Raw genomic sequence first — 27,424 nt, 5'->3', positions numbered from 1 at the left:
GTTCGCATGTTCTTCCGGCGGTGGGCGTGTAAGATGGAGGTAATAAAACATCTCGACGAATCGACGAAGTGTTACGAGATGATGTTATGTGATGAAGGACAGCGTGTGTAAGAGGCTAATATGTAAGAAGTCCGTTTGTCGTAAAGTAAATTAACCTTGCGTAAAGGACAATTATTTCAATTTAACTAATTTGATATAAATCGATATAGATGGGAGATCGTCCTGTGGCTGTGCACTTCTCCAAGAAATTTAAAAAAAATAAGGATAAACTATTTTTAATTTTTTTAAATTCGTTTTAAATACCGGGGGGTTTAATGTGCTAGTTATACAAAAATGTGCATAATCTAAGAGAATAGTTATAGTGAATAGTCAACAAGAGTGGTAAATGAGGAGTGGAGTGGTGGCTGTTATTGTTGCGAAGGCTGAATTCTTCGTCTATGGATTACTCGGAGTGCGTTCCAAATGTCTGGTCCGTACATGTAGTACAGCACTCCAAAGCCAGCGCCACCCAGGTGTGCCCAGTGGTCAAAGAGCCTATCCGGCGACAAGACAAAGGGTAATCAGTACTCAAGAAAATCCAAAAAAGGAACGCAAGCGGGGAAAAAATAACTCACCGCCATCCTCGGAGGATGCCCACAATATCCATCGTCACCATCGCACCAACACCCCAACTGATAGGCAGGGGAATAGGCGGGAACAGTAAGAAGACCTGTGCATCCGGGTACGCAAGCGCTGTAATCATCACCATTGCGTAAATCGCGCCCGAAGCACCTAACGAAGGGAGAATCTCTCTACGCCCCGCGGCCTTATCCTTCACCACTGAACCTCCTACCCTCCGAAATGCCGTTGACACCGACGTAGCGAGGGAGTTCGCCGCTCCGGATGCGCGTAGTTCGGCGAGGAACATAGGGAAGTAGATACGTGTGCTTGCGATGTGCGAGGTGAGCGCGGAGACAAGTCCAGCTTCGAAGTAGCAAGAGAATAGTAGTTGTTGTCGTCAGTATGACGCAGGGGGGAACGCTTCGAAAAATGACGAATAATTGCATACCAGTAATGAACAACGCCCAGAAATGATACCTCGGTGTCGACTCCAACACCCCTTCGCTATTCTCCTGCTGTCTCTTGACTAAGTACGCGGTTGCTGCCGAGCCTACCAAATTCGCGGTTAGTACACCCGTTTCACCGAGTTTACTTCTGTTACAAACAAATGATCTGCGCTCACCGAAGCCAAGAAGCGCAAATGAGTTCACAAGAAGGTGTATGAACGAGTGATGACTTCAAGGGGGACAAAAAACCAAAACAGAATAATAATCAGTTTCAACCCTCTTTCTCTTCAGACAGGACAGAACATCTTTTTCTTTCCCCCCAAACACAAGAAACACGCACCTGAATATACTCGTAAGAAGCGTAACACTCCGCCCAGACAACGGATGATGCATAAAATACTTATTCATGAACGGTCGAAGAAACCGGAGCTGCCATGCAAGCCACACCCACACGAACATATTACAAATTTCATACGTGATGCGAGTCCCTTCGGATGCATTGATGAAGCGGTTTGCAACTTGCACATATGCCCAAAGAATGGGGTATGTTAGGGAGTTTGGTAACCCCGCAAGATCTTCTTTTAGCTTTTGAAGCATCTTTTTTAGTCGCTATATGAAGACGAGGAACGACAGAGGACATGAGGTTAGAACTTGTGGCGTCATTTGAAGTAAATTAGAAGGATAGACGAACTTCAGAAATCATGCCGAGTCGAACTCTTCGAAGTTGTTCGCTTGTGACCATGAATGGACTTGGAAATACTGCACTCAGCCGCTTGGTGTCAATGTTCGTCAATTCCGCTGCGTTTCCGAATACCAGGACTATCAGTAAGCCTGATATCTGATAGCATTTAGAATTAGTGAAGTGTCATCTAATGACACGGGGTATTACACTATGAGAAGGATAGAACATACCGCAACTTGCTTCCAGATTCCCGGTTTCCCAATCCCCTCTTCGAACTTCGGTTGCTCAAACGTCGGTTCTTCCTTTAACACTTCCTCACGAAACCTTAACTGTGGTGGAGGATTTGAATTCCAATATCGGTCACAATCCTTCTCTACACCTTCAATTGCGTCCTGTGTCTTGACGGGTGGAGGAGGCATCCCGGTTTGTGCGCGGAACCTTGCGGCATCGCGTTCGAATTGAGATTGTTCTTCTTTTGCGAGTTCAGAGAGGAACCTCGGAGTTTCTTTGGGTTTTGTATTCGATTCCAATCCATTCGGTGCTTCGATCTCCTGTTGAGATTCAGATGGAGTTCGGGTGTCTGTTTGGTCCTTTGGATTGCGAGGGAAACGTCTTTGTAACGTTGTAGAAAACAACCGTGCTTGAACGTTATGATCATAACGATAAACAGAACAGAGGCTGATAGGAGACAACCGAGAGCGTTGAGGAAGACGGAGACATGTTGATGAAGAGCGCAAGAGCGTCGGTGACGATATTGCTCGGATGGCAAGCATGAGCTTGAGTTTTGGCCGGCAATGCGGCCTTTAAGGATATTCACTTCAGAATAGTACACAATAACAGAAAGAGTGAGAGACGGTGAGGAGAAAGCGAGATGACCTTGGAACTCGTTAGTGTCGGCAGCGGGTGGAGAGAAACCAAAAGGATTAATCGTGTGCACAGAGCCGGACGCGTTCGTCAGCGCGTTCCGGCGCGACTTGCTTTCCTCTCAATACCAATGCTCTCAATAACTATGTCGCTCGATGACTCTGAGCCAGAAGTACACGTATTCGAGGATCCAACTGGGCTCATCAGACTCCCACTGGGTTCCGTGCGGGTTGAAGATCCAGAAGAAGAGGTTCGCATTCATGCCTCACAATGGAAAATAACACGAGTTGCAACATCGAATTAACGCATACGATTACAGGTATTCTTACTCTACACCAACCTCTCAACTCGCCACCCAGAAGACATCTCTTCGACCTCCTTTCCAGGTCTTGGCTCGGTCGACTCACGACAGGACACGTTAGCCGTGCGTTTCGTCTTGCCGCCAAGTCCGACGACAAAACACAAGGCTCCAAGCGGCTTGGAAGGGGCGGCCTGTCGTTCCTCCAAGCGGCATGACAAGCGCAAGCAGAATGTATACGTCTCCGAAGGTGAACGTTCATTGGATATTGAACTAGCACAAGACAAGACTACGTTACGTTCAAGGAGAGGCGATACAGGTAGTCATTGGTGTTATACTTGCGGGTAGCAATTAATGCCTTCTTATAGGTAGTGTGCTCTGGAGAGTAAGGTGACCAGCTCCTCACCATCACCATTATCCTCTATAAACGTCTACTAGCGTGGCACTTTGTCAAGCGCTCTTAAATGACCTGTGCTCAAGCTCTTCGTATTCACTCTTTGATCCGGAGAAGCTCAAGGAATGCACTGTCCTAGAACTTGGGTAAATAAGCTTGTTATTCCTTGGCGTCTTGATCCGTTTAGCTGATTGAATTTGGTATGTCGACTGTTGCTATTCGACAGTGCGGGAACTGGCTTGTTATGCCTGATTCTCGCTGCTTGGGTGCGACACTACACCGTTACCGATCTTGATTATCTTGTGCCACTCATACGCAAGAACGTCGCGACGAACTTTTCTGTTGTCCAGCAAACACTCAAGCCTACTCGGCGTCCATCGTCATCGTCGTCCAAGCGTTCGAAACGCTCCGTAGCGGGATCTAGTCTTCCCATGAATGAAGGGGATAGGAGTACATACACAAGCGCAGTAAGCGTGGAACCGCTCAACTGGGTCGAACTCCAAGGCGCTTCACTGCATGCTCGTAACACAGCATTCCGGCTCTCACACGGCGAGCCGCCCGATTTGATTGTCCTGGTAGATTGTGTGTACAATCCCGCGTTATTACCTGCGCTCCTCGTGACTGTAGATCATTATGCGGCACCTGGACGAACGCGTGTGCTTGTTGCGGTGGAACTGCGCTCAGTGGACGTTGTTCGTGAGTTTCTGGAGCTTTGGCGCGGGTTGGGAGGCTGGGAGATTTGGCGGATCGGGTGCACGGCCGGTGGTGGACGAGAGGGAGATGGATGGCTGGGCATTGAGTTCGCGGTTTGGATAGGCTGGAAGATCAGTGTGATCCGTGAACGAGAAACATGATGACTGACCAGATGGTTGGGTCAGGAAGTGGCACGGGCTTGTGTGCGGCAACAGGTGATTTAGCGTCTTTGTAATACTAATAGGCAGAAGTGCTGCGCATTGTCAAGCGTGTTTGTATGTTTTGAATAAAAGTAAGAGCCAAGTGCACTTATGCCGGCATTTGGATCGGGGATTTCGGAATTGGACGGGACCCGGCGCGGCGGGAAGATGAGCCGTCCGCAGTTGATGATTCAGGTTGGGCGTCAAATAAGTAGCGCTGAGTGAGTGAGGAGTAAAGCTCAAGCAGAAAGCTACCTGCAATTTTTTTGAACTGGACATGAAAGGCAGAATAAAAATAAGAAATGACGGAGGAGTATGAGTATGATGAGCTCATGGATGATGGACTACGGCGGGATCGGCGGTCGAAGCCAAGGCAATCCAGAAGGCTTCCAATGGAAAACAAGGATTATGTCCGAAATGAGCGTTGAGCAACTTCAGTCACTTCCGAGGCATTCCCTTGGCCATGGCCTTGTCACTCCTTTTTATTCTCTTTTATTCTCTCTAACAGCTGGCCTGTCATCACTGAGGTTTGCGATCTAATTGGATATTGCACTGGCCACTGTTGGAGCAAGTGACGTGCATTCGTTGGGAGAGAGAACGGAAGAGCCGTGGCCGGATTAGGCATGCACCGGACCCCGCAGCAGATTTGAGTGCTTGGTGTTTGGCTCCGCACCGCTTTTGAGCTCAGTCTCGTCCGTCATCCCTCCCCCTCTCTCTCCCAGTCTCCGATAAAATCACCCCCACAGCTCGCAGGTCGAGCGTTCCTTTCATTCTCTTCCCCTCCTCTTTCTTCTTCCCTTCCTGCTTCCATCCCCTCCATCCATCCTTCCCTATATTCTCTCTGTCGTCATGCGGCCCTCATATTCGAGCAGCACTATCATTGCTCTCCTAGCTCTCGCCGCAGATGCCTTTGCCGCGCCGAGCCCGGCAGCACAGCCTAATGGCCAGACGATGCGTCTCTCCCGTCGCACCGTAGACAGAACTTATGATGAATGGGGAGCATGGGCAAAGAGCCACCGAGAGGGGCTCATGAACAAGTACAACGGTGGTAACAACGCCAAGGCCCGCACAAAACGTGGCTCCGGGACGAACCTCATCGTAAACCAGAACGCAGACTCGACCTACTTTGGGTCGCTGGCTGTTGGCACACCGCCAATCGCGTTCGATGTCATTCTTGATACCGGCTCTGCGTACGTTGCTGCTGCTCCCCCCGTCATCTTTTGTGGCGCTCTTGTGAACAGATTGCTTACTGCATTTCCTTGTGTCCATCAGTGACCTGTGGATAGCCGACACGACCTGTAGCTCACGTTCAGGCTGCCAAGACATCACCACCTTTGATGCCTCTAAATCGTCATCATTCAGGAATTTGTCAAGACCATTCTCTATCACGTACGGTAGTGGCGCAGCCGCAGGATCATTAGCAGAGGATGTCGTACAGATGGCCGGTTTCTCAGTGTCGAATCAGACATTTGGTATGTATTTTTATCCTCTTGCAGAGTCTAATTTCTAACATAGCGCCTGTAGCACTGGTTGACCAGGTTTCGAGTCAATTACTAACTGCTCCTGTATCTGGATTGATGGGTCTTGCTTTCCAATCCATCGCGTCGTCCGGAGCGACACCATTCTGGCAGAACCTGGTGGAAAGTGGCGCCTGGGACTCTCCCGTTATGTCCTTTCAATTGACGCGGTAAGTCTATGCCTGTTCCCATCGGCGCCCGTGTCATCATGATGTATTGATTATCGTGCCCGCAGCTTTGTTGACCAACAGCAAGCGCAGTCGCTGGAGGCCGGTGGGACCTTTACTTTAGGTACGTATTGATTTAGATTCAGATTTAGTATCGGGCCGTCTATCTTTGGTCGTAGCGCGGAATTTATTCAATTCGCTAACGACCGCGATCTATTTTTAGGTTTCGTGAACAACTCCCTGTATACGGGTGACATTGACTTTCAGAACATCCCCGGCGGGACTGGCTCGTATTGGATCCTGCAGATGTCCGAGCTCACCGTACAAGGGAATTCTGTTGCCTTGCCTTCTGGCTCGAGTTCGTACGCTGCGATTGATACCGGGACTACCCTCGTCGGCGGACCGTCTAGTGTCATCTCGAACTTCTACTCGCAGATCCCTGGTGCACAGGCAGGTACAGGGAACTACGAAGGGTATTGGATCTACCCCTGTTCAACGCAGGTGACGACAACGATGGCGTTCGGCGGAAAGTCATGGACGATCTCACCCGCCGACTTCCTCCTCACCCAACTCTCCACCTCGCAATGCCTCGGCGCGTTCTTCGAATTGGACATGGGCGCAGGCAGCTCCGCGCCGAGCTGGATCGTAGGCGACACGTTTTTGAAGAATGTGTATTCGGTGTTTCGGTATAACCCACCGTCGATTGGGTTTGCGAATTTGAGTTCGACAGCGTTGGCGATGAATGGGGATTTGAATGCTGTGGTACCGACGCCGACTCTTGGGAGTGCGGCTGCTGCTATTACTGCGACGGGGAGGACGAGGAGTAGTGGGACGTCTGCTGCTATGCCGAGTGTTGAGATCAGTGGGGTGGTTGTGGTGTTCGTCTCACTACTGGCTGGGATCGTTGCGCTGCTATGATACGACCGCCTCTCCTCGGCTGCTGACGCGTTTAACGACCTACTCCCTCTCGGACTCCTGCTTTCAGAGCAACAAAGCTAATCAGCCACGGCCCAATTGTATTTCTAACACGCACTTATGGACTCACACCCCGAACCCAACCTCGAATGGACTCCCCAACACGGGGAACGAACCCGTCTACTCACTCACCAATCAAATAAACGTCGTCGCTATCTTGCTTACGTTACACACTGGCAATTTGCTATCGTCTTGCACCTCATGTCATGACAGTTTACAAGTTTAATATTTGTTCCTGTCATTTTATATATCATGTATATTTCTTTTGATTCGTTACAATTACTTATCAGCATACTTTGTGTATGTATGCATGGACGTTTAATTCATACGTGGATGAAATTAGAATTATTAGCCTTTGTGCTATATCTATAAGTAACAGATAGTTAAGATGTGGATGTCGATGAAATTTGGTTTTGAAAGGTCAAGTCATTGGGGTTTGTGATGACTCAATGTCTTAGTTGTGTACCCCTTAAGTGAGTCAAAAACCTTTCAAATTTGTATGGCTCAGAACATCTGCTCGCCACAATGCTGGTCACAAATCAACCACATATACATAGCACCAGTACTTTCGCAGACACACAATATTGGAGTTGCAGAATGCATCATATTGTCATAGAACATGTCTACCAGGCCAAATGACATACGAAAGAACAAAGGGGAAGGATGGTCATACAGAATAAGATTACAGTAGATGAATAATGCTACGAAGTGGATGGGACGACATGGACCAAAGTGTGAAAGCAAAGGTATGATAACCTATGCTCACGTCCTCTCGCCACGGAGACGACGAGCGAGGGCAAGGTCCTTCGGTTGGATGGTAACACGCTTTGCGTGGATAGCAGCAAGGTTCGTGTCTTCGAAGAGTGAGACGAGGTAGGCTTCGGATGCCTCCTGCAATGCCATGACGGCGGAAGATTGGAAGCGAAGGTCCGTCTACGCATCATGCATAAATCAACATCGATGAAGGATGAACAAATGATAGTGACTATACTAACCTTGAAGTCCTGTGCAATCTCACGGACGAGACGCTGGAACGGCAGCTTACGGATGAGCAACTCTGTTGACTTTTGGTACCGACGGATTTCACGAAGAGCAACTGTTCCTGGCCTGAAACGATGAGGCTTCTTTACACCACCAGTAGCAGCCTTCATTCAGGACAAGTTAACATCCAACCCAACTTAACCCAACTTAACACAACATTAACGAGACACTTACGGCGGCAGTCTTACGCGCCTGCGACTTGGCAGCAAGTTGCTTCCGGGGTGCCTTGCCTCCGGTGGATTTACGAGCAGTCTGCTTTGTGCGGGCCATTGTAGATTGAGTTTAGAGTGTTTGGTGGTGGTGGTAAGAGTTTAAGATCTCGGCGCGGCGGTTGTGGGTGAGTGTTCAACGCAAGTTCTGAGGCGGCTGTTTATATAGAGGCGCAACCTAAGTATCACGTGCCAGGTCAGACGCGTTGTGTTGTGTTGCGAACTCTAAATTGTAGCACTGCCACTCTCCGCCTCCGCGCCCATATAAGGCGACCGGAGGCGCGGCTGTTCCTACCTAATCACCTCTCTCCCAACAACCACAACCTTCAACAACACTTATCACCACCTCACCTCCACCCCACCACACTCAATCGACAATGTCTGGACGCGGAAAGGGCGGAAAGGGTCTTGGCAAGGGCGGCGCGAAGCGTCACCGCAAGATTCTCCGTGATAACATTCAGGGTATGTACCTTTAAGCAATTGATTAACGTTGACCTTTGTTGACTCGACTTCGATCAGGTATTACCAAGCCTGCCATTCGTCGCCTTGCCCGTCGTGGTGGTGTAAAACGTATCTCTGGTCTCATCTACGAAGAGACTCGTGGTGTCCTCAAGGTCTTCCTCGAGAATGTCAGTGACCATCAATCCATCCACCCGTTGCAGCAGTTATTGACTTATCCCTCCAGGTCATCCGCGACTCTGTCACCTACACAGAACACGCCAAGCGCAAGACTGTCACTGCACTCGACGTTGTCTACGCACTCAAGCGCTCAGGGCGTACCCTCTACGGTTTCGGCGCATGATTTCGTTCGTCTGGGGCTGTTAGATATTCGTTTTGTTTACTCCTTTTTTATCTTTTTGTATTTCTGTGTATTATCACCGCTATACTATTGTGGCAATATTTGCAAACTCATTCTATGTGTGCGAAGTGAGATATCGAGGAAAGCTTTGCTAATCAATTCGATGAATATGTCACAACAGTCGTCTATTCTAATTCTTCCATCTGTAAAGAACGTTAGCATATGTCGTCGCCGATGAGGTGGCCACTTACATCTTGACCTGCCGATCTCGTCCACCACTAACCAGTTTATCAGCAACGAAGTCAACACAGTACACCTCGTCGGTATGTCCAGGAAGGTCAGTCTTGAGCTTATACGTCTTGAGGTCCCAGATCTTGAGCGTACTATCCTTGCTAGCGCTCACGAGCAGCCGTGAATCAGCAGACCACGCAAGCCGGTACACCGCTCCGACGTGTCCTCGTAGCGTCGCTACAAACCTATCAAAATATAAAATAAAATATAATCAAACACCGTTGCTTTTAAAGAAGTAAAGCTGTTTGTTTCTTTGTATGCGGAAGGAACACTCACTTCCCAGTCCTCCCCTCCCAAACACGTACACTACTATCCCAACTCGCACTCGCCGCCCACCTCCCATCCGGGCTAAATGAGACATGCGACACTTGTTTTTGGTGTCCGACGAGCCGGGTGAGGGGTTTGAGCTTGCCTCCTTTCTTCGCTGCTTCTTCTTTTGCTTGGATTTGGATTTCAGGGGAAGAGGGAGAACCAGAACGAGAGGGGAATAGAGACCAGAGGAAGAGGGTGTGGTCGTCTGAGCCTGAGATGAGGAGTTCGGGAGTTGTGGAGAGGAGGGAGGTGTAGCGTTTTGATGCGAGGGATTGGGCTGTGGAGAGACAATCAAATTAGGATTGAATCGATTAGATCATGTGTATGCAAGAGGACGAGGGGGAAGGGAGGTAGCTTACCTTCTTCGTCTGAAGCAGGCTTTTTGGACGTATGATCGAAGGGTCCTGTTCGTAAGACGAAATCGGTGTTGAGTGCGAGGGTGTTAACCCAATGTGCGTGCTCTTTTAGGGTGTGTAGTAACTTTCCCTGTAAATTAAATCAATCTCTTCAGTCAACTTTCACGAAGCATATGTTTTAAATTCACGTACCCCGTTCGGATCCCAAACTTTCACCGTCTGGTCACTCGAGGCAGTATACAACACCCCCTTCCCACCAATCCCACCTCCACCCCACAACACGCAATTAACACTCGCCGTATGTCCACCGAGCGTATACTCCAACTTCCTCGAAGCGGGTAACCAAACACGTACCGTCCCATCTTTCGAGGCACTCGCAAGTCGGGGCGAGCTAGCGTTGAGGTGTATAGGCTCCCAAGCGAGGCTCATCACCCACTTCGTATGTCCTTTCAGCGCGTCCCCTTGCGGAGCACCAGTCTTCGCATCCCAAAGTCGTATATGTCCATCATGTCCACCCGTAGCAAGTCTTCTCTCCATACCCTCCCACGCAACGCACAAAACCCATCCTTTATGCCCTACAAGCGCAGGACCCGGCGTCTCCGTGTCCAAATCCCATAATCTTGCCGTACAGTCCCCCGAACCAGTTGCAAGCCTCGCACCGGTGGGTGAGAACGCGGCGCAGAGGATGGGTGCGCTGTGTCCTGAGAGAGAGGAGGAACAACGCGTTGCGGGGCGGACGCGGAAGACGGCTTGAGGGGCGCATATGATTGTGAGCTTGTCTTCTGCTGTGAGGTTGTATGAGTCGTTGGAGAGGACGTCGGATAAGATGGATTTGGTGATCGTTACGCGCGTTGGGGTGCTTGAGGGGCCGCCTTTTGGAGGAGGGAGAGAGATGTAGAATGAGAATGGTGTTGGCTCATCGCTGTCCTGTTTGGATTATTTCGATTAGCATAGTGCAGTATCTGGTGAGTGGATTGGAAGGCGCACCTTTGTAGACAGCTTATTGACGAGCAGCTCCAGATCCTCCCTGCTCACATTAGCAGGAAGCTGAACAGCAGGTGCGATACTCTTTCCATCGTCTTCTGAAACGAACTGAACGACGACGTTCGGAACAGGCTCTTCGGGTGGTTTGTCAGGCTCTGGAACACCGTGGTATAGTTTAGGACGTTTTGGGGGCGGGAGGAGTGTCGCCATTGTCAGCAACGCCGAGCTGGTGTAGGCCTGTATTCACCTACACCAAGCCAGGAAATAACTGACTGAGAGAAATGGTACAAAATTTAAGGTTTATTAGGATTTGTCATGTGCTTCGGCGAGTCGCGTCAATTCCGCATCCAGACCCTGAGTCCCACGGTCCTTTTTTGGTTAGCTTGAATTGGCCACCCACAGTTCAACTTGAATTTCACTAAGTCAAAATAAAGTCCTTTTCTAATAAAATACATGTTCCCCTCCCTAATCCTAGCCAAAACCCATCCTAACACCCAAACCTAACAACCCAACTTATCCCAAACCTAATTGGGGGGCAAAGCCCCCCAAACCCCCCTCCTAACTTCTTAGTCCAAGAGTTGCCGCACTAGTATTATGTAAGTGGCCATTCAGGGTCATCCCAAATTGGGTCGTGAGACTCAGGGTCTGGATGCGGAAAATCAAAGGTTGCTTCGGCGTGCTTCGATTAGATGCCCATAAAAGGCGAGAGTGTCCTCACGTTACATACTCTCTCTCTCCGACGCCGGACTGGGGACTCCCCAAAGCCAAGTATAAATACTGCTCGATGGAGAGCATCATGTCTCACTGCCCACTTAGCTGCGCACTACAGCGTGAAACATCTTTGGAGAACTCTTGCTTGTCTTTACTGCAGCAGCCCTGTCGTCTCTCCTACGCTCAGTGATTAACACAGCTCGCTCTCGTCTCTATTCACTGGCTACTAGTACAAACAGCAATTCCTTACTAGAACAAGCGAGTAAGATGGCAGCTGCAACGGGAGTTAAGATCGTCCCTCGTCGGAGCACGGAACGTGGACATGCGGACCACGATTGGCTCAAGACTTTTCATACGTTCTCCTTTGCCATGTGCGTTTACCATCTAATCACCTTTCCATGGATCATTATGTGTTTGTATGCTGATGATTTATTGGTTTGTAGGTACCAAGACCCCGAGCACATGCAATTCGGTAGTCTTCGTGTCATCAACGAGGACCGCGTCAAACCTCGTACGGGTTTCGGTACCCACTCGCATCGCGAGTTTGAGATATTCTCCTACGTAGTTTCAGGAGAGCTTGAGCAGTACGTCTAGCACTACCTTTCCTCGCTTCCTCGCTTTGAAATTAACCGACTAACTAATTAATGTGTTATACCTTAATACACAGCAAAGACTCAATGAACAACACCGAGATCCTCAAACGCGGAGACCTCCAACTAACCTCAGCCGGCTCACCAGGGATCTCCCACTCCGAAAAATGTCACGGCTCCCTCCCCGTCCACTTCTTACAAATTTGGACTCTACCTTGGAAAGCTGGCTTACCAGCTAAGTACTTCACTCGACACTTTACAGACGAGGAGAAGAAGGATACGTGGTGTAGGGTTGTTGCACCTGTAGGTGCGGAGGGTGTTTTGAGTGAGGTGAGAGATGGGGATGGAGATGGGAAGGGACCTGCGCCGGTGCAGAGTCCTGTTACGCTTTTTGCGAGTCTTTTGAGTCCGGGTACGAAGTTGCCTTCAGCGTTCCCCGAGAAGGTTTATTCGACGAACAAGGATGCGGAGACCTCCTTGCGGAAGAAGTATATCCATGTCGTCCAAACGAGCGGGTACAACCCTAACGACTCAGCAGGCGCTAGCGTGCGCGTCGCTAGCGGCGAGAAAGATAAGGGTGCGGTAGAGGAGGTATTCTTGCGTGAGGGAGATGGAGCGTATATCTTTGGAGAGAAGGGGAAGGTGCTTGAGGTTGAGAATGTTGGAGATAGAGTTGCGGAGGTCTTGTTGTTTGATGTCGAGTAGATAAAGTAAAGTGGCTTTGTACTTGTACTCTTTTCTCTTGCATTACTTGTTTAGTATATGACCTGAATAATTTTGTCGATTGAGTAACTCGTCGAAGAGGCGTATATTATATCCCAGGGTTACAGATTCTTGAGGAAGCACCAGCAAACGAAGTCCAGCAAAAGGCGAGGTGTAAGAGTCGATCTGAAGAAAAAGGGTCGCAACATTTTTTTGACACCGGATGGCACCCAAGCAGGTTAACAGCATATGGCCTCAGTAATGTTATAAATCGAAAACATTTTCGTACATATTCGCTCGAGACACCTTGCAAACCCAACTATTAATCATGCGTATTGCCCATATATGCATGCTTGCTCTTATTGCGGATAGAGGAGGTACAGAAACAGTTGATAGCTGATAGCTGGTAAAGAATGCAGCATAGCATGGGTAAGGCATAATAAGCACCTGATACTAAACACCATCTCCATGCGTTTTAGATCGATGAGGGGTACAGCATCTGCCCAGCAAAATCATCCAGCCGTAAGCACACAGAAAAATGAGAGAGAAAACGATAAGACAAAATACGCACAATACGAACAGCAGCCCCAAACGCTCTCGGCGGGATATTGCTCCTGAATTTACTCTTCACGACACCAGAGTTTCCATGCGAACGAGTCACCTTCCCCCAGATAACACGGACCTTCGAGCCGTTGATAGGGCGCTTGGCACGGTAGACGTATGCTACACGTTTGCCGAGGTAGAATTGTGCGTCCTCTTTGGAGCCGACGCCCTCGATTTGGACGAGTGTGGTGTTGGGGCGCGTGTTGCGCTTGCCGCGCTTGTGGCTGAGGAGGCGGCCTTTTGAGTAGAGTCTAGAAGAGGGATAAATAATGAGAATTAATTATTGAAGAAGTTTGTGCTGCCGCTTGTTGTTCGACGTTGGACATGTCAACCTCATCTACCCATGCCATCCATCACATATCTACTCAATCCATCCTTTTCAACCCACTCCCTTCACACCCTACCCAGTCCAAACATCCAGAGCATAGCAGCAGCACCCAGAGAAGTGATAACTCACCTAGTTGAGCCCATCGTTGTTCTTGCTGGTCGTCGTTGTCCCTTCGTCTACACTTTCACAGTCCAAAACACATTCTGACACGAATTACATAACCATACCTTACCCAAATTGGCATCTTGTTACATAATACATCTCATTAATTTTAGCATAGCGGAATGTGCTCAACGGACGTTTGTATAAAGCAGCGATGCAGTCGTGTCGGACTGCACTCGACCGTCGACGACAACACTCGAGTTGTTGTTGAGTATATATACGGCTCGTCGAGTAACGGAGCGTTGCAAGAGTAACGTCCTTTTTGCGTTCGTTTAGGTTGATGTACTTACGTACTCCCTTTTTTTTCTGGGCTATTGTTTGTACACTAGAGTCGTTGAGGATACAATTCGTATAGCCTTGCCTTGCAACTTATCAATATACAAGACCTTTACTTGAAGTCATCGCTTCGTGTTCGTTTGGCCTGGTAGTATGGCTCTGCCTCGTTCTTGGATCAAGCTACGCTCTTTTGCCCGCATGTCCTCGACGAAGGCTTCAGCAAATGAGGGCCTTACATTTCATATGGCGCCTCTCCCACCAAAGACGCATCATCACCGCCAGATTCCGTCCTCTGCTTTCCCGCGAGGTTATCTCTTAGGTGGAACTCATGCAGGAGTCAAGAAAAAGGCGGGGATCCTAGACCTCGGGCTTGCTATTTCATCAACAGCTCAACCGGCAGCTGCAGCGGGCGTGTTTACGAGGAACGCTGTCGCAGCCGCTCCTGTTCTCGTGTGTCAGGATGTGTTGCAGAATACGGAGGGGAGGATACGTGGTGTTGTCGTTAATAGTGGGTGTGCGAATGCCGTAACTGGAAAGAAAGGGATGGAGGATGCGTGGAGTATGGTGAAGGCCGCTGATACAGTTGCAAACGCGTTAATCGACAAATCGGTTGGGAAAGGTGTGCAAGAGGGCGAGAAGGCAGAGAGTTTGGTTATGAGCACAGGTGTCATCGGACAACCGCTTCCAATTGACAAAATCCTTTCCGGTATATCATCCTTCAAACCATCTTCGACAAACGCTCCCGACCCCAATGCCGAATCTTCACCTATGGGACACACTTTCACGCACTGGGAACGCGCCGCACACGCGTTCATGACGACGGACACGTTCCCCAAGTTACGCGCCGCGTCCTTTTCCGTAGGTGGACGTGAATATCGTATTGGTGGAATGACGAAAGGCGCAGGGATGATTCATCCGAACATGGGGTTACCACCATCAGGAGGGAAAAAGGAATTACACGCAACGTTACTTGGCTTAATCCTCACCGACGCACCCGTAACCCCTCAAGCGCTAAGCGAAGCAGTCGCATATGCCACGGATCGGTCGTTCAACTCTATCTCCGTCGATGGAGACATGAGTACGAACGATACTCTGCTTGTACTTGCTAACGGTGCTGCTGTACCGGCGAATGAGCTGAAGAACGCGACGATCGATGTGAATAGCGGCGATGCGTTCGTACAGTTCCGAGATGCATTGACGAACTTCGCGGCAGAGCTTGCACAATTGGTCGTCCGTGATGGGGAGGGTGCGACAAAGTTCGTTACTGTTACTGTAGATGTACGTTTGACTTTCTTTGCCTTACTCTCTTTTCTGTTTTCTTTTGCAGTGATATTGAAGAAGACTTATGTCTCTACTTTTCGCGTTTATTTGTTTAGGGCGCTGCGACGTACGCCGACGCGCATGCTATCGCCTCTCGGATCTCTACTTCCGCGCTCGTGAAGACTGCACTTTACGGAGAAGACGCGAAGTACGTCCTTCCCTTTCTCTTCCCTTCCAACTTAAACCATTGACAACAACTCCCCTCCAGCTGGGGCCGCATCCTAGCAGCAACAGGCTCCATCCCACCCTCCTCTCTCACAAAACCCGTCAACCCTTCCCTCGTCTCCGTCTTCCTCCTCCCATCCCCTCTCTCATCCAACTCAACTCCCCTCCGGCTCCTCGAAAAGGGCGAACCAGTCGGCGTAGACGAAGTCCGCGCCAAGGAAATTCTACGCAATGAAGATATCGAGATACGCGTCGAGTTAGGTTTAGGTGGGGAGAAGGCGACGTATTGGACTTGTGATTTTAGTTATGTGAGTGTCTTTTTTATTCTTCTCTTCTTTTTTACCCTTGTGTTTCTTTCTGCATCGTTTGGGTTTTCGCTAATGATTTTTGGGATTTTTTGTTATAGGAATACGTACGCATCAACGGAGACTATCGCAGCTAAATTGAATATCATTCTACCCTCTTCCCTCTACAGTCAAGTCATTACACAAAGTAGATGCAATTTTTTTTTGGTTCCGTTTTTTTTTCCTCTTGACTTGTCTTAGGATTGTCATTAAGATGTAATTAGTAGATATATTTCACTTCGATATGACGTTCTTGTTTTTGCTTAAAATATTGATATTGGTTGGCATGCACGTAGGGTTCGTATTATGTCCTTGACATCAATTCATGCAGACAGAAGTGAAAGGACTGGAACTGCAAAACATGCATGTATGTCATAAACCGAAAACGTCTATCAAACAGTAAGCTACAACAGATACACAGGGGACCGAGACAAAACTATTGATTAGCGTATTAGTGTTACGAAAAGGAAAGCTTCGTGACTTCGGGAACAAAGAAAGACAACGTGCAGGTAAGTTTCAAAAGGAAGAAATTCGTTTAGTATTCCATGAGTCCGTCTTTCGAAAAACGTTTCTCATATGAAGCCGTTTCAACAAATGACATCACGCATCCTTCACCGCCCTCCTAATCTCATCCATCCCCTCATCTCTCGTCCAAAATCCCGTAGGGTCCTCTCGTTCCTCTCCATCCTTTCCCTTACCCTCACTCAGCTTCTCTTGCACTTTCACATCCTCAGTAATCCCCTCATTACCCCTCTCAAGCTTCTCCTTCACATCTTCCACCCCTTCTACGCCCTCCACACCCAAACTCCTCAAATACCACCCTTTCACCTCCCTCTCACACCTTTCCACCTCCTCCGCAGCCTCACTCCCTTTCCACAAAGCCCTTTCTAGTATATGTCGGATCAGAAGGCGGGCGAGAGTGTGTAGGTGGCTTGCGGAGAGTGCGACGAGGAGAGCGGGGAGGAGGAGGGAGGTGGGTGCTGTGTTGGGGTTTACGTGGAATGTTGGGTTTACATCGGGCGGGGTGGAGGTACTAGAGGATGGCATATCGAGTGTGCTACCTGTTGTTATGGAGGAGAGGTTGCGTTGTGGAGTGAAGTTGTCGGGACTGAATAGGTAGACGAGTGCGGAGTTGGTGAGTGCTGAGAGCCAGGCGATGAAACTCTGTATACCAAATATTCCAGTCAGTTAATTGAAGAGTAGAATTCTATGAATGAAGGAATGAATGAGTGGAGGAGAGGTACGAACCATAGTGTCCACCCAAGGCCCAATAGTATCCGTTCGGAAAGGCAAGGGCCTTCTACAATTAGTCGCAATCTTGAACGCATCGCTCCGTAACTCAAGCCAGTTATTCAGAAGAGCCATTACTTTAAATCAAAACAAACGTCAATACACCTTCCTTCCTTCCCAAAAAGTGATAGATGGCACTTACCAGGTGCAAGCGGCCAAATCGTACTCCACAACGAAACGTATCCAAACTGGGTGACCATCTCACTAAAGTCCGCGAACAGCGTATACGGAGGCAGCGAAGCTTCATGCCGTACTCGAGCCAGAAACTCGCGTTCATCTCGATCACCACGTTCTTCATCTTCAAATACAACTCGTTTCCCGTTATTGCTCTTTTTCGCACCGTCCACGCTGACAGCCGACGGAGTAGTGGACATCCCAGCAGATCCAGCACTCGAACTAGTAGCGGACTTTGACGACCCAGAACGGAAGGCCTCAACCTTACGCATGACGAAAGGCAACCCAACTTCCGTAAAAGTCCCAACAACCTGCTGCGTAACCGTATACGCGAACATCTGATTCTGCAACCTTGCAGGATCCGTCTTCGCACTATTCGCCCACACAGACGCGTTCTTCCCATTCCCATCACTCTTCCCAAATAAACCACCTAGAAATGAAATTGGACTTTCCGCAACCTTCTCAGCGGTGAACCCAGCAGTCGTATTGATGAAATCTGCCGCACGCGTCGCTTGTGCGCCTACAGCTGCACTGGTTACGAAGAGCGTGCGGGAGACACTTGCCATGAGTTGTTCGCCGAAGGGCATGTATACGAATGCGCTGAGTGCGAGACCTAGGTACGCGACGATTGCTGAGAGTGTGAATGTCTTGATTGTGAGTGAAGCCTCGTATGTTGATTCGTGTGCGTGGTTTTCCCAGTCTGTGAGCTTCACTGCGTAGGATTGATATAGCTGAAGTAGTCTTGGGACCAGAGCGACGAATAACAGTGTAGGGCTGAAAGACTTAAAATAAAAAGCATCTCAGTCTCAATGGTCAAACGCCGAAATTTCCAAGAACGACTTACAATGATCTTCTGTCCCGGTCCAGTGTACAACTGCGTCACGAACGCCTCGAATATAAATATAGCCGTTAACAATGCAGCAAGTGCTGCTGCAAAGAGCAATATAACTGGTAAGCTCGCGAAAATGCGGGCATCACGTTTCCACCATGGGAACTTGATTCCTGGTCCTCCTGCGTCCTTGTATTGCGCTCGACGGCGTTCTACGCGGAAAGACCCACGCGTACCCCATCTCACGGAAAGTGTACGTTCCCGAATGCGCCAGAACTCCACGAAGAATATCGACCATGCCATGAGCAGCGTTGAGTAGATGGCGGAGTATGGCATGCGTAGGAGGTAGAATGCCGTTCCAAGAGCAGCGATGTATACTAGGGAGGTTGTGTAGGAAGAGAGGAAAGCGAAGTAAAGCGCGACTGCTTCACCAAACTAAATAAAAACATCATATTGGTTAGATGGGAACGTGAATATGCACGAGCCGAATAGTGTACAAACCTGATCCTTGATTTTATCCAGCTCATTTCTTCCAATCCCAAAGCCAATCTGTCGACGCGTCCAACTGCGTAACCATAAGTCATTAAACTCGCGGTCATGTAGTGCAAGCACGCTTTCCACACGTGGCCATTGCGGACTACCAGGGACAACTCCAAGTCCGCCATCATGAGGCGTCGAAGTGACAAATTCATAAACAATCCGCAGGCGATCCGCTGGTGAGAGCGTCGACGGGTCAGACAAAGTAGTCGCATCTTTCGTAAGGAGTTCCGAAGTCGGAAGTCCGCGCAGGAAGTCCGAATATCTGAAAGTGGTAGTGGATCATATGTATGTAAAACATCCGCGTCATAAGTACGCAAATTCTATTCTAAGACTAAGAAATGAATGGTCTGTACGTACCGTTCACGTTGAACAAGCTTCGCAAGTCTCGTCGCAGGCGACCAAACGAAGATAAGCAACTGTCCATTCTTCTGACCGCGTTTGCCGCTTGCTCTCAAACCGGCGTTACGAAGCGTTTCTAGTAATCGCGTGTATTCTGTCTCGGATGCTTGAGCATCTTCGCGTGTTTCTTGCTTTGATAAGGGCTTGTATGAGGAGTTTGTGTTTGAGGCGCGGAAGACGAGGATGAGGTCGACTTTAGGGGAGTTGGAGGGAGAGTGCGCCATTGTTGTCGTCTCGTCGGTGTTAGAGGTCAAGGTGCAAATTAGCGGAGATGCGAGACTGGAGAGCGCACGAGCTGAACACGACGGAGACTGATGTCACAGGCACGCATCTGTCCACTCACGCGCGTCGTGACGCATTCCATTTTCCATTTTTATTCCTCTCGTAATTTTAGGCCCTGCAACTGCAAAGTGTATGAATGCATCCTTATTTTGATTCCTTGGTTGTACAGAAGACAGGACGCAGTTAGCCTTATAGAAAGCTCTAATCAGTAAAGAAAGAAGTGTTTCGTACGTACGTTTTCACACCTTACTGCTGCGCATATCGACTACTTGATAAGAGTCATAAGACGGCTTCTTACTCTGATGCTCCAAATGCTCATATACCACGATAACGCAGTTCGTGTGTATCTTTAGCAGACTACTACGTATGTCGTAAGCCGAGCAAACTCCGCGGCCACTTACATTTAGCAAAGAGCAGTTTGTCGCGATAATATTTGGCCAGCTTCTTTCCGGGGTAAAGAAGCTAATAATCAACCCCTCGTATCCAAGCTCACACAACCTTCGTTGCCTCGAATCACTCTTCGTTCTGATTATCTTGAAGTCGAAACACACTGACGTACATGTGTACGCTTTGTACAGCTTGTAACGGACATTGAGCATTCACATTAGGACTTTACCCTTGATCATGTATGCAGGTATGATGTACTGATGCACGAGGTTGGAGGAAGGCATAAGAATGAATATCATACACTGGATTCTTTGTCTCATCACGACGCCCATACCTAGGAATAGGTATACGCTTCAATCCTCAGCGCATATACTCTATTCAGTATGAGTATTACAGCCACGACGGCGATGCACCTTTGCGGATTAACCCTCGGTGTTTGTAATTCGTTGAGCCTAACGATATGCTCAATATTCCATCCCTTCTTCTAGAAAATTTGGTGTTGGCTGCGGGAGGTGTTCCTTGCCCACCCAAAGGTCTGGACTCGGTTACAGTCCGAGGGCGTATTCTTGAATTCTTCTGTAAATATTGCATGTTCGCAAAGGCTGTCGAGATGAGCGCAAATTGTGGATACTCGGTGAGCGTGGCCGAGTTTCGCGGTGTGTGGCGCTGGTAACGATCACGTACATGTCAGTCTCTTTAGCGGAATGGGATCAAGTTCAGTCCGAGATGTATCCATCCAGAATTCAGTGTGTATCTTATCACGCCGTCTGCATATATGCTCTGGTGCTCTGATCTCGTCGGCCGGGATAATCGGTTGAAGAGTAAATATAATTCGTCGCAAGTACGTACATCGAGGCCATCTTGATTTCATATCGTTTTATTATTTTCTGATGTTACCTATCGCAGCCGTTAGATACGCTGCCAAGCCAGTAGCGAGCGGCCGTCAAGTATAGATGTTCGTAAACCCATTTGAACGGGATGTCAATCGATCAATTTGTGGCTGCTCGCGCTCGTGACCATGCAAGTGCTATACTTGTCATGTTGTATGAGCCGGAATAGCTGGCGGCGTGTCGGCGGAGGGGACAGGTTGCTAGGGCGTTGCAGATTCATTAGGGACGGCTAGAGAGAAGTTCGGATAAGCGCCGGACATTACGGAATTCCCGACCCGACAGATCGTCTTTGAGTTAGCTGTAATTGGGCGACTGGGGTGTGAGAGCAGAAGTGAATAGGAGAGTTGTTGAGAAAACAGGAGAGTGGATGGGAGTGGCTGGCTAGGCTAGTGTAATACGGTGGGATGCTCGGAGAGAGGCCCGAATGGAGAGAAGTTGTTGGAGCTGAAACGGATACAACACCCTCCCGTTGTCAGGATGCCCTGGCACGTGCTCGTGTCTCATTTCCCAAACAAAACACAGAATCATCACAGAAAGAAAATTCAGTGCAGGGACATATGCTGGGAAAATGATTGCAGCGGTGGCTCCCTGGATGGTCGATACCAGAGAACGGAGCAGCCTGATTTGATGATATTTTTTGGAAGACAAAGAAGACAGGAAGAGAGAAAGTGATTGCTCGGAGCGAGCAAGAGTCAGAAGCGCTCGGGTGACTGAATAACTTATTACATTACATACAACTCTACTTAGCTCGCCCCTCGTATTCACTCTCCCAACTGCCTCCGTCCGCGCCCTCTTTCCTCTCTCTCCTCCTCTCCCACTTCCCTCTCCCCCACCGTCTCCTACTGCTCGCGAAACGCGTCAACGCTTTCGCTTCGGCTCCTCATCCCCGCGTCCTGTACTTCTTCCAGGACCGTTCTCGACTCTCGACCTAGGAACCAGTGATCACGTTTCAAGTCATATCCCACCTCACTATCTAGCCTTTTACCATCGTACTAGGCTGGTGGTGAAGTTCATTAAGGGCGTCTGCATAGCTTCGTCGAGGGCGTCTAACAAAAATATTCAAAAGCAGAAGAGAAGGAGGACTGGAGTGTGGAAAATTATCACCGTTGCCGACGTTGCTCTGTCTTATTCTTATGTACGTGGTCTTTTTGCTACTGCATATCCCTTTATTTCCTCTCTCCCCTATCTCTTGGGAATCGCGCCCCACGGTCCGACTAGACGGAAGTGCGGCGCGCGTGCTACCCCGTAAACTGAGAATTGCTGTGCTGACTTGTTGTGTTCACTTTTATTTGCAATCCGTGCCACGACTTTGGCTTTGCTGCTGTTTTCTGCAAACAGGGTTTATTGATAACAATCCGCACATCCGTTTGTTTCTTGGTACTCGTCTTCCAGTCCGGTTCTGTGAAGGAGGGAATAACAAGAAGTGGAGGAATTTTTACTGAATTAAATTGTGTCGGACGAAGTACGTGTTTTGTTTTCTCATCTAAAGAAGTTCAACAACCATACTGAACCCACCATGTGTACGTGCAGCACGCGTAAGATATGGCATTCTTTGGGTCCAAATCTTACGAGCGTGAGCTGAAGCGCACGTACTCGACCGACCGCGTTCGACGAGAACGTGAAAATGCAACAAGTGCAATACGCACGCGTTCTATTTCTCATGGAGAAGCACATGAGCGCACGCAACGTACCGCGCTCGCGTCGCGTGTACGGACGCGCGCGGAACCGACTGTCGATGAATTTGGGGTCGTCCCTGGTGCCAAGGGCGGTGATAAGGAGGATCCGTCGTCATCGTCGTCGACCACGTTCTCGACGACGGCCAAGTCTGCTTCTCTTCCGCCTGGATCTGCTTCTCCGATAATCTCGGCTTCGCTATCTGTACCGCGCCATTCAAACGGCTCGGGCCCCTCTTCTTCAACAAGCTCGCTGCATAAGCAGCTCTCACCGCGGACAAGGACGGTGAGTGGTTCTGGTAGCAAGCACTCGTCACACTCCTCGAACCCGCCGCGACGACGAACACCGCAACCTGATGGCGATGGGGCTTCCTCGTCCGACGTAGTCATGAGCAACCGGTCCACCAGGTCCAGCAGCAGCAAGCGTGAAGAGGTGGGCGCGCGCGTCCATTCCTCTTCGGAGCTCAAGCCCGAGCATGCAGCGCCCAAGTCCAGATCAAAAACGTCCCTACGGGCACAAGCGGCGGCTGATAGCGCATCAACTAGAGACCGGACTCCAGTGGAATTACTTGATCACACTTCATCTCGTTTACCTCGGAATGTACGTCCGTCTGAGAATTCTGATTCTCAGACAGACTCGATGCGCCCGTCACCATCACCCACGAACGGTATCGGAACTTCAACACAAAATTACAAGCACTCTCCTGCTGCCTCGCAATCCGTGTCCTCGAATTCTTCATCACCGCTCTCAGCGTCATCTAAACCAAACATGCAGGCTCGACAGCGACCTTCGCCATCCCCTACATTCGGACCTGTGTCATCCTCTGCCTCCAATCGCGGAGATGCCTCTCTAGCCGTCTCATCCAATTTAAACTCAAATCCAAATCCTGTTACTAAGAAGCCTACATGTGGGAGTGCCTCTGATAGCTCATATGGCTCGCCCCTCGTCTCTGAGTTTGGCGCAACCTTTAACGTGAAGCGTCTTCTCTCAAAGCCAGCAGCTAGTGGGACCGGAACAACTGGCGTCCGCTCGGAACCAGATACAAGCGCAGACTCATACGATTCGTATGGAGCATACGCTTTAGCGACGAGAAGACGACGCGTCGAAGGCAGGAGTAACATAACGAAACCACCTTCCTCGGTCTACTCGGTGACGGAGGGGAGCGTGAGTTTACGTGACCATCCACGTAAACCGACGAGCTCAGATCCTGAACCACCGGGAAGTGGTATGGGAAGTCTTGGACGTGCAAGAGGTCTTGCGTGGGGACATGTGCTCAAGTCTGACCGAGAGAAAGAACGTGAACCTGAACGAGGAAGGGGACATGCACGCGAAAGTTCCTCATACTCACTGTCTTCGCCTTCGGAGGGTGCAGCTGGGTATCCGTACGGACGGGCTATTGAGCAGGAGCATGAACGTAGAGCGACTAAGGCTTCACGCCCACTGATTCAACTAACGACGAGCGCGGTGAGACGTCTTTCGGCGTTTGGTGTCCTCCAAGCGGACCGCGACAGGTCGAATTCACCTATAACACCAATGACATTCGCTCCTGCACCATCTGGTGGTGCTACTAGACTGTCTTCGACGCCTTCGCCGCTAAGTGCTGGCGGTGCGCACTTGCGTCGTTCACCTAACCAGTCGTCTCCATCACCAACATCCGCTTCGGCTGTAATGCCACGAACAGAGTCACCGAGGCCACCTGTAGGCTTAACTCCTGCAGAAATTGTTGCGCATCAATATAAGGAACAAGAACGGCGTCGTGCAGAGCTTGAGCGGGAGGCAGCACGGGAGACTGAGATTCCTGAAAAGGTTCATTCACTCGTGAATTTGAATGACCACGAACACGAGAAAGCGCAACGGACGATCCGTGTAAAGGACAAGGAGCAGGGAAAAGCTTTGTCCCGCTCACAAAGCGCGAATGCCGCTACTACTATCACGAAGTTGGACTCCCCGTCAAGTAATAAGGGCAATATCAGCCCTCTGGGTGAGCCGCCTACACCTTATTACACGGTTTTCGGCGATACGACTGGCCGTACAGTCGCGATTGGCTCTGCACGGGACAGCGCGTTCGGATTATTTGACCGTGTCCATGAGCGTGCGGCGACAGTAACTGAGAAAGCGGTCGTTTCTGAGTTGTCGTTGAAAGCGAGCACGGGAGGATCTTCAGGTGGAGCAGCTTCTGAAGTCGCAGTCACCGGGTTAAATGGAGAGGAGAATAAACAGGGACCGTCGCTCCTTAGACGTAAGCTCTCGCGTAAGATGTCTGGCAGGCTCAAACGAGATGGGAGTCTTGCCAGAGGTGGAGGTGGAGGACGGGATAGTGGCAAGGAGTCTAGTGATGGGAGAGATTGGAAAGAAGACTTCGGAGAGTTGCTTTCGGGTGGTGGTGAAGATTGGTTCAGCACGGAGGGTTATCTTCGTAGTCGGCCGAGTCTGACTCTGAATACGTCTTCATCACCTCCGGCGAGTAGACGTTCAGCAACGCTCCCGCGTGAAAGGAACGCCGCACAACATCAGCCGGTGAAGATGTCCATGGACAGTTTCGTCGCTGTACAGAGTATTGAGTCGAGCTCTGGTAAAGCGTTACCTTCGACTGCGAATGGTGTGGCACCAGCTTCTAGGGGTCGTGAAGATTGGAGGTCTCGTCCAAGAGATGACAAGGAGAAGGATAAGAACAAGTTATGGGGCCTTATGAAGCGCATCAGCTCAACGACGCTGAAAGATAAATACAAGCGCTCCTCGGCAGAGGTGATCCCGCCTGTTCCAGCCCTACCGCGGGATTTCTCGTCTCCCACGTCTCCAGACAAAGGGTCGGAGAAACTCCGTGACCGCGACTTGGAGAGAGTCAAGTCTGGTAATGATGACACGTATGCGAGTGCGAAGAAACTGAGCACACATCGGTCGTATGCGCAATTACGAAGACCGTCGACTGCACCTGCTTTGAATCTCGGGGAGACTAGTAGTGAAGGACGATTTACGACGTTGCGAAAGAAACCTTCCCTTGGACAAGTACTCGCGCAGGCCCAGACTCCTGGGACGTCCCCAACGCTGGGTACTGGGCCAAGTGCGACGACGGCGTACTCACCTACTTTTACTGCCTTAGACAACGCGTCGTATAACAATAAATCGGATGATTCACCGACGACGTCGTATGGAGATCCTACCCTTGTGAATGGGAAGCTTGAGCCTGTGCTTGGCCAACACATCCTACCACCGGAGGCGTTGTACTTGTTTGATGACTTCAACGTTGACTTTGAGAAGAAGGATGATGATACAAGGAGTAAGCAGGACATCCGAGATGCAAGGAGCACGATTGTAGATGCCTACGACGGCCTGTTCTACCGCGAAGAACCGGCCAGTCATCAAGCGCTACCTGTCCCGCCTCGCCGTGCACCTCAAACAAAGACAGACGACGGGGATGACATCCGTTCAGAGTCTCCTACCATTCCTTCGTTCTCTGCTGACAACGCTATTAATACGTTTGGTTATCGGAAGCGCGCAGGCACGAACACAGGCGCTAGTGTCTCTTCTGCGTTCACTGGTGCTGACTTTGGTCCGAGCGATGGGCCACCTGTTTCGAGGTCCACGTCTACGTCTACGTCCTCCTTGTCGCCGACGTCGGCTGTTAATAATAAGGCTTCTGAGCCGCCACCTCGGCCGCCTCGAAGTTCGCGCCGCGGACCACCTGGACCACCAAGTATTGTGAATTCCTCGAATTCATCGCATAGCTCGAATTCGCCGCCTTCCTCAGTCGCTCGGACGTTCTTTGAAGATCGTTCTGGTCGAGCATCAATCGGCGCGCTCAGCCAAGCATCAACAGCCCGTCCAAGCATGCTTCGCGCTGCTCCCTCCTCACCCTGTTCAACGCCCTCCCCACCACCCGAACTCCTAGATTCCCAATCACCAGTGTCAGCATCAGATTCCGCGTCGAGCACGATGACGTTCCGAGACATTAACGGCGTAGCTACGAAGCCTGTGTGGACTGAGAAGGAGAAGATTGACAAGTGGAATGACTTGTTGGATCGGAGTGATAGGGCTGGTGGGACTTTGCATATTGGTGTTGGGGGTTTGCTTTCGGAGCAGGTTAGGGAGAGTGCGTATGAGCCTGTGAGGGATTCGATTTATGATGATTATTGATGAGTTGATTGATTCGGCGGTTGACCGATTGATTTGAGAAATAATGGTGAAGGTCCTGGTGGGGTGTTTTTTTTGTACATATTGTACATATTGGACGACACCGCTGTCTGGGACGGAGGGTCTGCAATATTTTCTTACTTCTCTTTGTTCTTTTTTTTCTCTTTTCCTCAGTTTGAATTGTTCCCTGCTCTTACCGCTCTCTTTGTCATCCTGGCTTTCTCTCCATATATTCTCTCTTGTTTGTGCTATCTTTCGATTTCGATTTCGATTCGTTTCGCACATATTAAGCAATTGCCCGTTGCTGCAAACGCTCGTTCTTTCGCCTCTTTCTTTCGTCTTGCTATCGTCATCAACACTGTTTTTAGGTCCCAATGACTTGGCTTGACATCTGATTCGTTTCACTTATCCTCTCACTTTTTTTATACACTTAAATCCCATGCATACCCCCCTGCGTACATTGATTTTGGTCTCAATACATATTTTTTTTCTTTCACATTTACCTTCCTTCCTCTCCCTCTCCCTCCTCTCTCATCTTCTTTTTATTTTGCTTCACATTTGTATGATGAAATCGCCGTTTGCATCCTGCTCTTATCCTTACACCTACTTACACCCATAGGCACTCACTCACGCTCACGCTTTTCAGTGCTCTCCATCATCGCTCATTTCACTCACTCATTTTTTTGTTATTACCTTAGGCATATTGTAGACAGACACAGTTCTTGTTTTTATTTTAGATTACTTACTCCTCACTCTCCCCATCGTCTCTGAACAAGTTGTTCTGTAGTAATTAATGTTA

The 27,424-nt window shown here is 49.5% G+C and overlaps 11 protein-coding genes across 11 annotated transcripts; 6 read left to right on the top strand and 5 right to left on the bottom strand.

Annotated features, from left to right (window-relative positions):
• Positions 1 to 407: 407 nt before the first annotated feature.
• FOMMEDRAFT_73021 (uncharacterized protein) lies at positions 408 to 1,643 on the bottom strand (the record flags this gene model as incomplete). Its single annotated transcript, XM_007261475.1, has 5 exons — positions 408 to 534; positions 615 to 963; positions 1,049 to 1,150; positions 1,223 to 1,275; positions 1,387 to 1,643. The coding sequence occupies 5 exons, from the start codon at positions 1,641 to 1,643 to the stop codon at positions 408 to 410; spliced, it is 888 nt and encodes a 295-aa protein (XP_007261537.1).
• Positions 1,644 to 2,737: 1,094 nt separating this feature from the next.
• Positions 2,738 to 4,138, top strand: FOMMEDRAFT_75265 (uncharacterized protein; the record flags this gene model as incomplete). The annotated part of the gene is made up of 6 exons (XM_007261474.1): positions 2,738 to 2,842; positions 2,912 to 3,212; positions 3,259 to 3,280; positions 3,329 to 3,430; positions 3,511 to 3,672; positions 3,748 to 4,138. 6 exons carry the CDS (start codon positions 2,738 to 2,740, stop codon positions 4,136 to 4,138), a joined length of 1,083 nt encoding a protein of 360 aa, XP_007261536.1.
• An 888-nt stretch (positions 4,139 to 5,026) lies between these two features.
• On the top strand, positions 5,027 to 6,779 carry FOMMEDRAFT_72805 (acid protease; the record flags this gene model as incomplete). Its single annotated transcript, XM_007261473.1, is given in 5 exon segments — positions 5,027 to 5,399; positions 5,419 to 5,649; positions 5,702 to 5,864; positions 5,930 to 5,985; positions 6,085 to 6,779. The coding sequence occupies 5 exon segments, from the start codon at positions 5,027 to 5,029 to the stop codon at positions 6,777 to 6,779; spliced, it is 1,518 nt and encodes a 505-aa protein (XP_007261535.1).
• A 643-nt stretch (positions 6,780 to 7,422) lies between these two features.
• On the bottom strand, positions 7,423 to 8,147 carry FOMMEDRAFT_100914 (histone 3; the record flags this gene model as incomplete). The annotated part of the gene is made up of 3 exons (XM_007261472.1): positions 7,423 to 7,769; positions 7,832 to 7,981; positions 8,046 to 8,147. 3 exons carry the CDS (start codon positions 8,145 to 8,147, stop codon positions 7,599 to 7,601), a joined length of 423 nt encoding a protein of 140 aa, XP_007261534.1. The 3' UTR covers positions 7,423 to 7,598.
• A 316-nt stretch (positions 8,148 to 8,463) lies between these two features.
• On the top strand, positions 8,464 to 8,888 carry FOMMEDRAFT_130736 (histone-fold-containing protein; the record flags this gene model as incomplete). The annotated part of the gene is made up of 3 exons (XM_007261471.1): positions 8,464 to 8,548; positions 8,606 to 8,715; positions 8,772 to 8,888. 3 exons carry the CDS (start codon positions 8,464 to 8,466, stop codon positions 8,886 to 8,888), a joined length of 312 nt encoding a protein of 103 aa, XP_007261533.1.
• Positions 8,889 to 9,132: 244 nt separating this feature from the next.
• On the bottom strand, positions 9,133 to 11,038 carry FOMMEDRAFT_73659 (WD-repeat protein; the record flags this gene model as incomplete). Its single annotated transcript, XM_007261470.1, has 6 exons — positions 9,133 to 9,361; positions 9,453 to 9,606; positions 9,655 to 9,765; positions 9,848 to 9,974; positions 10,037 to 10,771; positions 10,832 to 11,038. 6 exons carry the CDS (start codon positions 11,036 to 11,038, stop codon positions 9,133 to 9,135), a joined length of 1,563 nt encoding a protein of 520 aa, XP_007261532.1.
• Positions 11,039 to 11,591: 553 nt separating this feature from the next.
• On the top strand, positions 11,592 to 12,885 carry FOMMEDRAFT_16233 (Pirin-domain-containing protein). The gene is made up of 3 exons (XM_007261469.1): positions 11,592 to 11,910; positions 11,983 to 12,123; positions 12,207 to 12,885. Exons 1-3 carry the CDS (start codon positions 11,807 to 11,809, stop codon positions 12,832 to 12,834), a joined length of 873 nt encoding a protein of 290 aa, XP_007261531.1. The 5' UTR covers positions 11,592 to 11,806; the 3' UTR covers positions 12,835 to 12,885.
• A 197-nt stretch (positions 12,886 to 13,082) lies between these two features.
• Positions 13,083 to 13,959, bottom strand: FOMMEDRAFT_16232 (60S ribosomal protein L33-A-like protein). The gene is made up of 3 exons (XM_007261468.1): positions 13,892 to 13,959; positions 13,403 to 13,685; positions 13,083 to 13,330 (listed from the first exon to the last, which is right to left on the bottom strand). Exons 1-3 carry the CDS (start codon positions 13,903 to 13,905, stop codon positions 13,307 to 13,309), a joined length of 321 nt encoding a protein of 106 aa, XP_007261530.1. The 5' UTR covers positions 13,906 to 13,959; the 3' UTR covers positions 13,083 to 13,306.
• A 140-nt stretch (positions 13,960 to 14,099) lies between these two features.
• Positions 14,100 to 16,179, top strand: FOMMEDRAFT_100900 (arginine biosynthesis protein ArgJ). The gene is made up of 5 exons (XM_007261467.1): positions 14,100 to 14,174; positions 14,254 to 15,478; positions 15,577 to 15,668; positions 15,729 to 15,993; positions 16,092 to 16,179. Exons 2-5 carry the CDS (start codon positions 14,354 to 14,356, stop codon positions 16,125 to 16,127), a joined length of 1,518 nt encoding a protein of 505 aa, XP_007261529.1. The 5' UTR covers positions 14,100 to 14,174; positions 14,254 to 14,353; the 3' UTR covers positions 16,128 to 16,179.
• Positions 16,180 to 16,455: 276 nt separating this feature from the next.
• On the bottom strand, positions 16,456 to 19,485 carry FOMMEDRAFT_143923 (DUF590-domain-containing protein; the record flags this gene model as incomplete). The annotated part of the gene is made up of 6 exons (XM_007261466.1): positions 16,456 to 17,193; positions 17,278 to 17,396; positions 17,462 to 18,275; positions 18,338 to 18,757; positions 18,824 to 19,124; positions 19,220 to 19,485. 6 exons carry the CDS (start codon positions 19,483 to 19,485, stop codon positions 16,630 to 16,632), a joined length of 2,484 nt encoding a protein of 827 aa, XP_007261528.1. The 3' UTR covers positions 16,456 to 16,629.
• Positions 19,486 to 21,637: 2,152 nt separating this feature from the next.
• On the top strand, positions 21,638 to 27,152 carry FOMMEDRAFT_164511 (uncharacterized protein). Its single transcript, XM_007261465.1, has 3 exons — positions 21,638 to 21,955; positions 22,159 to 22,282; positions 22,351 to 27,152. Exon 3 carries the CDS (start codon positions 22,363 to 22,365, stop codon positions 26,626 to 26,628), a length of 4,266 nt encoding a protein of 1,421 aa, XP_007261527.1. The 5' UTR covers positions 21,638 to 21,955; positions 22,159 to 22,282; positions 22,351 to 22,362; the 3' UTR covers positions 26,629 to 27,152.
• The last annotated feature ends 272 nt before the right edge of the window (positions 27,153 to 27,424 follow it).

This window comes from Fomitiporia mediterranea (genome assembly GCF_000271605.1).
Source record: "Fomitiporia mediterranea MF3/22 unplaced genomic scaffold FOMMEscaffold_1, whole genome shotgun sequence".
Taxonomy (NCBI): Eukaryota; Fungi; Basidiomycota; class Agaricomycetes; order Hymenochaetales; family Hymenochaetaceae; genus Fomitiporia; species Fomitiporia mediterranea.
This window is presented reverse-complemented; position numbering and strand designations above follow the sequence as displayed.